Source organism: Vombatus ursinus, unplaced genomic scaffold (assembly GCF_900497805.2).
Source record: "Vombatus ursinus unplaced genomic scaffold, bare-nosed wombat genome assembly UNPS02014946.1, whole genome shotgun sequence".
In the NCBI taxonomy this organism is placed as follows: domain Eukaryota; kingdom Metazoa; phylum Chordata; class Mammalia; order Diprotodontia; family Vombatidae; genus Vombatus; species Vombatus ursinus.
Window position 1 is genome coordinate 1,370,270 of NW_020954724.1, and position 13,481 is coordinate 1,383,750.

Sequence of the window (13,481 nt, forward strand, 5' to 3'; positions counted from 1 at the left end):
CTCTCTCTCTCTCTCTCTCTCTCTCTCTCTCTCTCTCTCTCTCTCTCTCTCTGTTTCTTCGTTCTGGTAGTTTCTCCCATTGGTTCCAATTCTTCTTGACTAATATGAAAATAGGTTTAGTATGAATGTATTAGTAGAGCCTATATCAAATTACACACTGCCTTGGGGTAGGGGATGGGAGATGGGGGAGAAAATTTGGAACTCAAAATGGTATGGAAGTGAATGTTGAAAACTAAAAAGAAAGTGAAGAAGAATTAAGAAGCCTCTTGATGAGGGTGAAAGAGGAGAATGTAAAAGCTGATTAGAAGCTCAACATAAAAAACCCCAAGATCATGGCATCTGGTGCCATTACTTTCTGGTAAATAAAGTGAGAAAAATTAGAAGCAGTGTCAGATTTTATATTCTTGAGCTCAAAGATCAGTGTTAGTAACTGCAGCCATGAAATTAAAAGATGCTTGCTCCTTGGAAGGGAAGCTATGGCAAATCTGGACAAGATCTAAAAAGCAGAAACATCACCTTGCCAACAAAGGTCCATATAGTCAAAGCTAGCATTTTTCCCAGTACTAATGTATGGCTGTGAGAGTCAGACTACAAGGAAAGCTGAGCACCATAGAACTGACAATTTCAAATTGTGGTGTTGGAGAAGACTTTTGAGAGTCCCTTGGACATCCAGGAGATCAAATAAGTCAATACCTAAAGAAATTAATTCTGACTATTAATTGGAAGGTCAAATACTGAAGCTGAAACTTAACAACTTTGGCCACATAATGAGAAGACAGGGCTCATTGGAAAAGCCTCTGATGGTGGGAAACACTGAAGGCAAAAGGAGAAAGGGATGGCAGAGGATTAGATGGATGGATGATGACATGGAAGCTTTGAATATGCGCTTGGACAGACTTTAGAAGATAGTTGAGGATAGAAAGACCTGGTGTGTGCTGTAGTCCATGGAGTCACAAAGAGTTAGATATGACTGAACAACTGAACGACTACTTTATATTAAGTCTGGAAGAACTTGGTAAGTATCACAGAATCACATAGCTGGAAGGGACCTCTGACGTCATATAATCTAACTTTACCTGAATGAGAGAGGAAGAGTAATATAGCAAAACTCTGCAGGTGAGAACCCTTCTTGGTTTGCTTGGAGTCAAGAACCCTGGGTTCAAATCCCACCTCAGATGCCTCCTAGCTCCTGACTCTGGGTAATTCACTTAACTGCTCTGTATCTCATCTGTAAAGTAAGGAGGTTCCACTCAGTGATCTCTGAGGGAGTTTTTAGCTCTAAATTTGTGATCTCATGATAAGAATCCTCCCTACAATAAGTGGCCATCCAGTCCATTCTACCTGGAGATGGCTTTAATTGTTTTTCAAATTTTTTTTTTCTGAAATCAAGACTAACCCTGCCTCTTAACAGCTTTCATCTATTGTTCCTAATTTTTCTTTCTGTAGCAACACAGAATAAGTCAAATCTGTTTTCCACAACAGTTCTTCAAGTATTTGACTTTTCTATCATGTAACTTTACCCCACCCCCAAGCTTCCTCTTCTCCAGGGTGAATGTTCCTGGTTCCTTCAACTGATTGGTAGAGCACATAGTCTCCAATCCACTCGCCATATTGATCAGCCTTCTCTGAATTTGCTCCAGCTTATCAATGTTTTTCCTAAAATGTGGTGCCTGGAATGGAACACAATCTTCCATACATGGTCTAACTAGGGCAGTGCACAGGAAAAAAAAATATCAGTCCTCTTATGATAGATACTTTGCTGTTGTTGTTCAGTTGTGTCTGACCCTTTGTGACCCCATTCGGGTTTTTTTTTTTGGCAAAAACACTGGAGCGGTTTGCCATTTCCTTCTCAGCCCATTTTACAGATAAGGAAACTGAGAAAAACAGGGTAAAGTGAGTTGCCCAGCATCACACAGCTAGTAAGTGTCTGAGGCCAGATTTGAACCCACTTCTTCCTGACTCAAGGCCCAGTACTCTATCCACTGAGCTGCCCTATTGTAGATACTATGCCTGTCTTAACTTAGCCTAAGATTACATTAACAATATGAATCAGCTGAGTGATATAATGAGACAAGAAATCCAATGGGAATTTAGGTTCCATTTCCTTTGCTTGCTTCTGTTTTGTATACAAGTTTTTTTTTAATCAAAGTTGATCATTGAGTCCTTTATGCATTCCTACCATCTCATCAAACAGCTCTCCATTTGTGTGTGTATATTTGTATATTTGTGTATATGTGTGTATGTATGTGAGAAGAATTTAGTTCTGGAAAGCAGCTGATTCTTCTTGGGCTAACTTTCTCAATAGAATTTTACAGACATGAGAATTTTCTGTTTCTGAACTCTCTGAAAGCCATTCCCCTGACTTTGAGGCTACTTAACCTGACTCTATATGGTTTCCTCTCTCCTCCATCATAAATTCTAAGTTTATAGTAGTCACTTGTTCCTAGAAAGAGTTTTTTCATTTTTCTTTTTGAAATTATTAGAGGAAAAAAATTGGAAAGTTAGGCTTCAACATTCCCACTGTAGAATCATATGTGAGAAATATGAAGAGAAATAAATATAATGTGATTATGTCCTGGACAGAGTGAGGGCAACAAATATGTAGGCTATGAATTTGGAAAACAAATCAAAGTTGTTTAGAAAACAAGACATGGGGTCTGAAATCATGGCATCAGAGAATCTTAGAATTGATGGGCATCTTAGAGTCTCACTTACCCCAATCCAATACCTGGAATACAAATCACCTCCAATAAGAGATCTCTCTAATGCTCTTCTTAAACACATTCAGTAAGAATTCACTACTTCCTTGGGCAAAATACTAAGATTCTCACTCCGGAAACAACACACAATAAGTTGGACAAATCATTTAACCTCTTCTCACTTTACATGAATGATTTCATTTGTGTGCATTTCCTAAAGTGTGATTTTTGTCTTCAACAATTGTGCCATTGTCTTGTCTCTAATGCTTAATATTCAAGTAATAGTAGCTCCTATCCAGAATATCCTCTCTCATCCAAAACAATTCCAAACAGAGTGACGTTTGTTGCATCAATTTGTTCCTCAATTTCCTGATATACAGGCATAGTCAGTCTGCTTAAGGTGATGTTATAGAATACATTATTGTCAAGCCCTTTGGTAAATGAATGTTAAACAAATGCCCAATCACGTGTGAACTCTTAAAACAATAGGTTCTGTGTGAACTCGATGAGCTTCCCTATTCATATACCACTCCCTTGGAGAAAATTAGACCATTTTGGAAGCTTCCCAAATTGTTTCAGGTCATTACAATACCATTTATTGCACTGAAATAGAGATTTACTGATGATTCCCTAGAACATTTATAAATTGCTTTGTGGGATTTATTCAAGGTAATTTGCAGCCAGTTAGTTACTCCTATGAGATGAATGCACATTCTCAATCCTTTTTTATAGATGAGAAAGCTGGGGGAGTCATTAGGCCATTCCCTAATAGCATAAAGGCTGATGTTGGCCCAGCTTTTTCCTTACTTATGCAAATGAATGCAATTTTTCACTGAGGTGGCTATAAGGGATGTTGCCCAATTCCACAAAATAACATGGAGACTAGGACACCACGGAGAAATAGAAAGATCACTGAACTTGAGACAGGAGAAAAATAGGTTCGGCTACTACCTCTGATAGTGTGTGACCATAGGCAAGTAAAATACCTTGTCTGAACTTCTTAGTTTCCTCATATGTAAAATGGAGAAAATACCTGCCCCACAGAGCTCAAGTGAAATAATCTACATAAAGCTTTGTAAACATTACAGTGTCATATGAACATCAGCTACATATAAATGTCAGCTACATCATAACAATTTTCTTTCATTATCTCAGCTGATTTTCACAACCTGGCAGACCTTACAAGTATGATCCTCATTTTACAAAGGAGTAAATAGAAGCTAAGGGGGTGCAAATGACGTGCCCAAGGTAATTGGAGTAAAGTAATGGAATCAATATTCAAACTCCAGTCTTTTGACACCTCCTTCAGTACTTTTTTTTCCCTCAGAGGTGAAGTGGATTAGATTTGGAGTAAGGAATGCCTCAGTGCAAATACTGCCAACAATCTCTTAGGAGCTATGTGACCCTCTGGGACTCAATTTCCTTATCTATAAAATCATGTTACTGGATTGCTGTGAGGATCAAATGAAAAGACTTCTCAAAACTCTAAGAGCTATGTAAATGCTAGTTATTATTATTTTCCTACACCATCCTGCAGCTGTTTGAGCCTAATCAACACATTAGTAAGAGCCTGGAAACACTCCTAGTCTCCGACCATTATTCTGAGATAGTGATCTTGTTATTGTTTTCTGGCAGTTTCTATTGACCATTATCCCTGGGCCTCTAAAAATTTAGCACTTTACTTAAGGTTTACAATGCCCCATTCTACAATGTTGTAAGGATGGGGAATGAAAACTGCTATCTTAGGCCAAACTAGCTAGGAGAAATTTTTCGAAATTACAATCAATCAGTTAAGAAGCATTTATTAAGTACCTGATGTGTGTCAGGTACTGTCCTAAGTGCTGGGAATTCAGAGAAAGACAAAAAAAAAGCCCCTACCCTCAAGGAACTCAAAACCTAGCATGCAAACAGCTAGGTATAAACAGGCTATATACAGGATAAAATGGAGATCATATCAGAGAGAAGTCACTAAGATTAAAGAGAATTAGGAAAGGTGAGTTTTTTCCCCAAAAGGTAGGACTTTACATTTTTTTATTTTTTATTTATTTTTAGCCTTGTTTTCTTTTTAAAGTTTGAGTTCCAAATTCTTTCCCTCCTTCCCACCTGTCTCCTCACTGAGAAGGCAAGCAAAATGATATCATTTATACCTGTGAAATCATGCAAAACATATTTTCAAATTAACCATATCACAAAAAAGCAAGAAAAGTCAAGAAAGCAAGAAAATTATACTTTATTTTGCACTCAGAGTTCATCAGTTCTCTCTCTCTGAAGGTAGATAGAATTTTTTCACCTTAAGTCCTTTCCAATTGTCTCGCATCATTGTGTGGATCAGAATATTGAAGTCAAAAGGTAGGACTTTAGCTGAAACTCCAAGGAATCTAGAGAAACCAAGATATAGAGATGAGGAAGGAGAAAGTTCCAGATATGGAGTATAGTTAGTGAAAATGCACAGAATCTGGAGATGGGGTATCCTGTGTTAGAAACAGCAAAGAGGCCATTTCACTGAATAACAGAGTGGAAGTGTTGGGGGGGAGGGGAGGTAAAGAGTAAGATGAATAAAGAATAAGCCTTTTGGTTAAATAGACTGGAAAAGTAGAAGGTGACCAGGTTATGAAGGATTCTAAAAGCCAGACCAGAGATTTTATTCCCAATCCTGGAGACACCAGGGAGTCACTGGAGTTAACTGAATAAAGGAGTGAAATGGGCAGATCTGAAATCAAAAAAGATCATTTTGATAACTGAGTGGAGAATGAACTGGACTGGGGAGATACTTGAGTCAAGTATACTAATCAGGAGGCTATTATAAACATTGAAATTAAAAATAGCAATTACACAGATAACTTCAGCACTGTTTTCTTTTTTTCCGGTGAGGCCATTGGGGTTAAGTGACTTGCTCAGTCACACAGCTAAGGAATGTTATATGTCTGAGGATGGATTTGAACTCAGGTCTTTCTGACTCCAGGGCCAGTGCTTTATCCACTGCACCACCTAGCTGCCCCTTCAATGCTGTTTTCAAGACATTTACAAACATCAGTCCATATTTTGAAGACAAGCAGGAAGTCAGAAATTTGTGTATAGGGCAATTTAAGTAACTAATATGTCACATGATCACAAAATAATTTGAGGATTCATTTTAGCCACTCCAAAAGATTTAAAAATTTGTAAGGGATCCAGAAGAGAACAATAAAAAGTTTGTTCAGAATCTAAAAAAGAACAGAATTGAAATTAGACTTATCTCAGAGAAGAGAAAAGTGAAGGAGAATGTTTAGCATCTCCAGAATAGCAATATATTTGTTGATCAATCACAAAATATATATTAAGCACCTGAGAAAGACCTTAGCTTAAAAAGACAAAGGTCTCCCACTGCATCTGGGGCCATCTCCAGTCATCCTGACCTATGTCTTGACTCTGGAGGAGAGAGCAGGGCTGGTGACTTTGCACAGCTCTGCCTCACTTTATTCCAATTCATTTGCAAGTCAAGACATCCTCCTCCTGATGTCATTGGTCCTCTTTAAGAATGAAGGACAAACAATAACAACAATGTCCCAGGCACTCTTTTCGTCTCCACTGAAGATAGAACACAGATCATAGATTGTTAGTGGTGAGAAGGACCTGAGATGCCATCTAAGACAACCTTTTCATTCTATGTGAATAAACTGAGGTCCAGAGAGGTAGTCACTTGCCCAAAGCCACATACTAGCTGTGTGGTAAAGCGGTCAGCTCCAAAGACAGAGAAAGTGGGTTCAAATTCCACCAGTGATACCACCTGTGTGACTTTGGGCAAGTCCCTTAACCTCCTTAAAAAAACTCAGAAGGTTGGACTCAATGGTTTCTGAGGTCCTTTCTATTTCTGGAAAAATAGGAAGGATTTCAATTAGAAATAAATAAGAATTCCCTCATGGCTACAATTATGTTACTAAGTGAAGGAGTCTTCTGTCTTGCATTTTTTTTCTATCTTCTACGATGTTTTGCACACAAGTAGACACATTGCCTCTCCAGGAAATTTCTGAAAAAATACAAACAATTGATTATCTCATGCTTTTTGGTAGGCTTTTCCAGAGGCAGAAGATTAATTTTTAAAAAATAGATTGACTAAACAGCAAGTTAGACTATTCAGATGTTAGACCAGTTATATAAGCTTTCTCTTATCCTGTTATTAAACTTCTCTAGGATTGTATTGAATTTGTTGGTATAAAGGCTTTCTTTTTTCTTTTTTTTTCTTTTAGGTTGTGGTTTCTCGAGGACAATCAACCCCTCATGTGAATTTTCAACTGGATTCCCATCCTGTTTCTCCAGAAGTGATTGTTGAGCATTCATTAAATACAGATGGCTTCACACTAGTTATCACTGGGAAGAAGGTTAGACCTTTCCCCATTAGCTGAGGTTCTTTGCAAAAAGATATTTACAAGTTTCTTTGGCCATTTGTAACTTTCCACTTCCTCTTGATCTATGTGCAGATAGCTTCTCTCAAGGGGATTCCAAAAATGAATGAAGTCAATTTACATTTTTTATACCAAGATGACTGAAACTGAGGGAGGCCTTTGAGCTACTGCAACTTATGCTTTCTGTTTTGCTTTCTATTCTCTATGAGAAAAATAAACAAAAATGAATATTAAAAACCCAGTAACAAAACTGTGGCACAAACCTACAAAAGCCAGGAAATATAAATTTGGAGCTTATAATAGAACTTCCTGGGGGTCGTGATTCATCTTCCTGTAGCTTGAATTGTTGTTGCTTCAAATTTATGGCAGGCAGGGCAGAATAACTATCAAACAACAAGTATGTCATTGCAAGGAAAGTGCTAGTTAAGAATATCATTACCTTTCGCCACAAAATTGCACACAGCAGAAATACAAGAATGAACGCATTGCATTTAATCCTTTAATCATCATTAGGAGCTTTAGAGACAAAACCATCTTGTGTAACTGGTATAATAATAGATACTACAAAGTAATATGTGTAATGTATCTTTTCTGTATTTGATCTCTATTTAATGAAAAATTACATTTGGAAATATTTTCCTAATCTTCATCCCTAGATAACCAAGATCCCATTGAACGGCCTCGGTTGTGACCATTTTAAGTCCTGCAGTCAGTGTCTCTCAGCCCCTCCTTTTGTTCAGTGTACCTGGTGCCATAATCAATGTGTGAAATCTGAGGAATGTGTCATTGAGCTAGGCAACCAAGATATTTGTCTGCCTACTATTTATGAGGTAAGGTTTTAAGTTGCTGTATCAGATGTGTTGGCTTTTTAAATTTTTTTTACAAGCCCCTGTTCTAGCATTTCCATCATCCTCCCCAAAAGGGTAAAGAGCAAAAACTAAAAAAACAAACAAACAAACAAAAGCAAAACAATAAAAACCTGGTTTATTCAGTGAACTATGGCTATCAACCAAAGCATATATGTTTGTTTGCTTTCAGCCTTTTGGCTGTGTGCTGTTGTTTGGAAAAATACTATTGAGCTTGGCGCTTGAATTGACCATCTAAGGAGCTCCTTTGACAGCCATATTCTCTAATGTGTTATCTGTCTGACAATTCAGTTCAATACATTATGCGTTTATTGAACACATATTGTGTTAGGCCTCAGGGATATAAAGATAAAAGAATTACATAGTCTCTGCCCTCAAAGAGCTTACAGGCTAATAAGCAAACAAGATATTCATTTCAACTCAACAAGTTTTCATTGAGCAGCCATTATGTGCCTGGCACTATGAAATACTGGAGAAATGAAAGCTTCCCAAGAAGTTTACATTCTACTGGAATGTAGTATGTATACAAATAACTAGAATAATACAAAGTAGAATGGGATAAGGGCATAGGAAAGGTAAAAACTGAAGAATGAAAGACTTGGGGAGCAAGGAATCCTAGGTGACAAGCCTAGGTAACTGGGAAAATGAAGTGCAATCATCAAAAATGAGGCAGTTAGGGGGAGGGGCAGGTTTGAGGGAGAAAGACAGTGATTTCAGTTTTTAAACATGCGTAGTTTGAAGTACAGATAGGACAGCCAGGTAGAGATTTAGAGGAAAGATTGGAAATGTAAGATTTCCTTACTTAAGAGGCAGGAAGCTATGAGGACAACCAAGAGGAAATAATCAAAGACAAAAGAAGCAAGCCAGAAAACTATCATGGAATCCAAAGGAGAGTTGGTCAAATGCCAAAGAAAGAACGAAGAGGACGATAATTAAGAAAAAGCCATAGTTTGGGGTATTTAGGAGATCACTGGTGAACTTGAAGGATAAAAAGCTCAGCAGAGCACTGGGGACAAAATCCAGATTGCAAAGGGTTGAGGAACATTAAGGGAATGGATGTAATCCTTTTTACAAAAGGAAAGCTGCATCAGGATTGAAGGAATGGCTCTTTTGGAAAGGGAGGCCCAAGCATATTTATACACTAAGGGGAAGGAACTGAGAGAGAAAGTAAAGGCAAGAGAGAATGGGGAAAGTTGATAGAAGAAGGTTGGTCAGTCAATCAACAGATCCTTACCATGAGCCAGGCACTGTGTACTCATCATGAAGAGTCAGGAGGAGATACATCGAGGGCAAAGATAGAAGACTGAGCTTTGTCACGGAGAGCCTCTTTACTGAAACCAGAGGGAAGGAAGAGAAGGTGAGCGAAGACAGAGATTTTTTCATATCAAAGAAAGAAGGTAAGGGAGCTCATATCTAATGTCTTCAGTCAGCTAAATAAAAAGGAAGAAGCAATATCATTAAGTGAGCTCATCTTGTACTTTACTGAGAAATCTTGGCTAATGAGTATAAGGTCTATTCACATAATGAGCCCCATTATTCCTCTCTACTTGGCTATATACCCTGTTGCTTCCTGAATCACCACTTCCTGGATTACGTGGCCAGGAGCTCTGTTCACTCAGCTGCCAGACAAGAACCCTTTCCTAGTAACTTGTGGAATGAGTTGGAATGTTCCATCCATTCATTAACGTGACTGATAATGGAAGAAATTTCTAGTCATTTTGGGGGCCAAAAGAGAGGACCGGCTGGAGCCTCCCTATCTGACCACAGATGAGCTGGATTTTTACTGACAATTCTCAGGCAAATCAGATTTCTTGCCCACTTTTTTGACAGTGGCTATCAGTCAAGTACGCAGAAGAGACCTTGTTGGTGATGACCTTCCATAACAGCTTTTAGAGCGAGAGTAAAGAATAAAGATGCAACAAGTGTACCTACCTATCTACTTTAGTGAACCATTACTATCATGACCACATTTTCAAACTGTTGTTTGAGCATATTTTTGGTACTGTGTTCATCTCCATAAGATAATTTACCAAAAAAAAAAAACATACACACACACAAAAATACCTCATTACCACCACCATTATAAAAATTTTTTAAATTACAACCACTTTCCTGAACATGCCTAAGTGTGTTTTTTCTCTGCCTGGAAAATTCATTTAGTATAGAACAGTTGGGCTTCTCTAACTCCAACTCCTGTGAAGTAGGAAAGTTATAGGTTTCTGTTGTCTGGATCAAGTCCATAAGTAAACAAAGTTTACAAGTCAGAACAAGAGCTGGTATCACAGCTCATGGCTGTTTTCATTTAGCTATGGTTTGAAGCAAGATTCATACTGGATGATTGTTCATTTAACCAAATCATTTTCTATTAAGTGTAACACAAATATTAAGACCAAGTTTGATAAGGCAACGAGTAAACTAAAAGCAAGTAAATAAATGAAGATCTACCCTGCTATATTTATGCCCTTTTGTCTTTACTTTATGTGCTTACCCTGTAACAAGGAATTTTACTCTTTCATGAACACTGGGGCATGTAAATAGAGGTAGCAATTTGAAACACTAGAAATCTGAGCTCAGACAGCCAGTGAAAAGCATGGGTGTGTGTATGAATGTGTGGGTGAGTGGGTGTGGGTATGTGTTTTCAATTGTCACCTCTACTTTATTTAAAAATTAGACAAGGTGAGTTTTAAAGTGAAAGAAGCATGTTGGTAAAAGGGTGACCTGTGCAAATGAAACATTTAAGACTTATAAGTATGTTTCTCATATCATCAGTCATAAAGGCTACCCGAGAGTGGTAAAAATAAATTAAACTTTTTTTGAGTCAAGTAGAATAAAGTGTGTAAAATGTCTGCTTCTGTGGAACCAGTTTACCCAGATATTGTTAGAAGTGCTAATAAAATTTGTTTTAATCCCCTGGTGCTCATAAATTATAAAGCCGTGATGTGTAAGTGCACTTTTCTTCATTGCTATTGTATTTCTGCTCCAAAGAGCGAAAAGCCGAAAGGTTTTTAATTCTTCAGGCTCTTTTGATAACACAGTATTATTCTGTGTTCTAAATATGAATAATGTTTATTGTAAACATTATATAAATGTTTAAATACAAATATGATTATTTATAAAATATGTCTATATATAAACATGTCTAAATATAAATATATTTTCTTTATCTCACTACAATGAACTTTCTTCTTTCCTCCTCTTGCACCTTCTATAAATCCACTACTGATATATTTGAATCTTCTAAAAGATTGAATTATAGCATTCATAGGTTTGTAAAGCTTTCTTCAAGACTGTTGGAAGGAAAATAATGCAGCTGAGTATATAAATCCCTTTTGCTTCATAGTTGTTAGTGAGATTTCATGCTCTGCTAGACCATGACGTTTACATTCTTGCTGGGAAAAAAAAAACAGATTATTCATCTTTTTCTAATCTGCTTAAAGTCCATGTGCATAAAATCCAACTGATGAATTGAATTTAGCTCTCCAATAAACACAGAATAGGCTGCTTTACAGACTATACAAAGTTCAATCCCTAAAATCTTTTACAATTCCACATAGGAGATTTTCAGGAATGTAAGTCAATTAACTTATTGTTTGGAGCACATTATCTGATCTTGAATTTAAAGACCATATAGGAGAGGCTTTTAAAAATGAGCACTTTTCCAATATATTCTGTATAGGTATTAAGAAAAAAATTAGCATGTCTTGTTGGATTGAATTCAATTCCAGGAAGAAATCAAAACTGCTCCTTAATTGATCAGAAAATTTGAAGATAACAAGCTACTGGTGAAAGGGTGACCTGTTTCAGTGAAACATTTAATATTTATAAATATGCATCATATGTGACCATTTCCATCCTGAAGGGAGAGTGGGAAGTTGTTCTAATGAGCCTGCCAATACATACATACATATGTGTTAAAGGGGGATTATTTAACTCATTTTTAATGAACTGAACTGGATATGATTTAAATGTATTATTTGAACATGAGACCTAAAACATCCAATTCTTAGACAGTGGGTAAAATAAGTGGTGCCACTTTTATATATGAAAAGGGAAAGTGTAGTTTTTTTTGCAGCTTAGTTATCTCCCCCTAAAGAGATGGAGGATCCAGCCTATAAAACTTCTTATTAGACAACCAACCCCTGTATATACTATATATCCTCCTCCCTCACCCCTAGGAAAACTGTCATTTCCAAACTACTATACATGTTCTTGGGTCCGTAGACCACTACCACTTTTCTTTAGCTTTCATTCCAAAGTTACCTGCCTACTCCCCTCACCCCAAAAAGATTCAAGGAAATGCCCATTTAATTGCCTTTGGGGGAGAATGATTAATTCAAACTTTAAAAAAAGTTTTATTGATAAGTTTTGTTTTTATGTTACAAACATTTACAGATCACCCACACTAAATAAGAAGTCTCTTGTAACAAAGTAAATAAAACAATGAATCAAAACTAACAATACAGTGACTTCATCTGAAAGTGCGTTCAACATTCCACACCTGTATATCATCCCCGACCTATTTAAAAAAATTTAATGAATAGATATCTATTTTCTCTCCCTCCCACTCTCCATCTCAGTAAGAGAAAAAGAGAGAGCTGGGGGGAGGGAAGGAGAGAGAAAAAAAGAAAACCAAAATCTTTGTAGCAAATACACATAGCCAAGCAAAACAGATTCCTTCATTGCCTATATATATAATTATATTCTCATTCTGCATGTGTGTATTCTCATTTTGCACCATAAAACTATCACCTCTCTATCAAGAGATATCAGGAGGTTTAATCATTGGTCTTTCAGAATTATGGATGGTCATTGTATTGATCACAGTTCCTGTAGCTTTCAAATTATTTGTCTTTAAAATGCTGTTTTTATTATATAAATTGTTTTCCTGGTTCTGTCCATTTCAGTCTTCATTAATTTATAGAAAGTTCTCAAAATTATTCATTTTTATAATGATGTTATAGTAGAAATTATTCTTCTGGTTCTGCTTCCTTCTCTCTACATCAATTCATATAAGTCTTTCCACTTCTCTTTGAAATAATTTGTTTCATCATTTCTAACAGCATAAAAAAGGCAAAATAAAAGGAGATGGCAAAGTTGAGATTTTGTGTTTAGAATGTTGGGGGTGGAGAAAAAAGCTTTTATATAGTGTCTACTGTAGGCCACACACTCTTCTAAGAGCTTCATAAGTATTATATCATGTAAGCCTCCCCTTCGAGGTAGGTGCAGTTATCCCCCTTTTACAATTGAGGAAACTGAGGTAAACAGAAGGTTAAGTGATTTGTTCAAGTTCACACAACTCCTAAGTGTCTGAGGCCAAATCTGAAACCAGATCGTCCTCACTCTAGGTCCACCACTCTGTCTACTGAGCTACAGTTAAGCAGGAGTTGTAAAATATCCATCCTTAAGGTATGCAATATCCAACCCTACTTCTGACAGATGCTAGAGAAGACTTCTTCTCTATGATTACCAAATTCCCTTCTGCCTTACAAGGTACCTGAAGGATACAGTGGTAGCTAGATTCCATTTCAGGTACA

General features: G+C 37.0%; 1 protein-coding gene across 1 annotated transcript in view; it reads left to right on the plus strand.

The window, feature by feature from the left end:
- MET (MET proto-oncogene, receptor tyrosine kinase) overlaps positions 1 to 13,481 on the plus strand; it is a 153,691-nt gene that overhangs the window by 85,959 nt on the left and 54,251 nt on the right. Inside the window, exons 4-5 of the mRNA XM_027845025.1 lie at positions 6,926 to 7,057; positions 7,738 to 7,911. Coding sequence (XP_027700826.1) covers positions 6,926 to 7,057; positions 7,738 to 7,911 — 306 coding nt within the window. The remainder of the gene's footprint in view (positions 1 to 6,925; positions 7,058 to 7,737; positions 7,912 to 13,481) is intronic.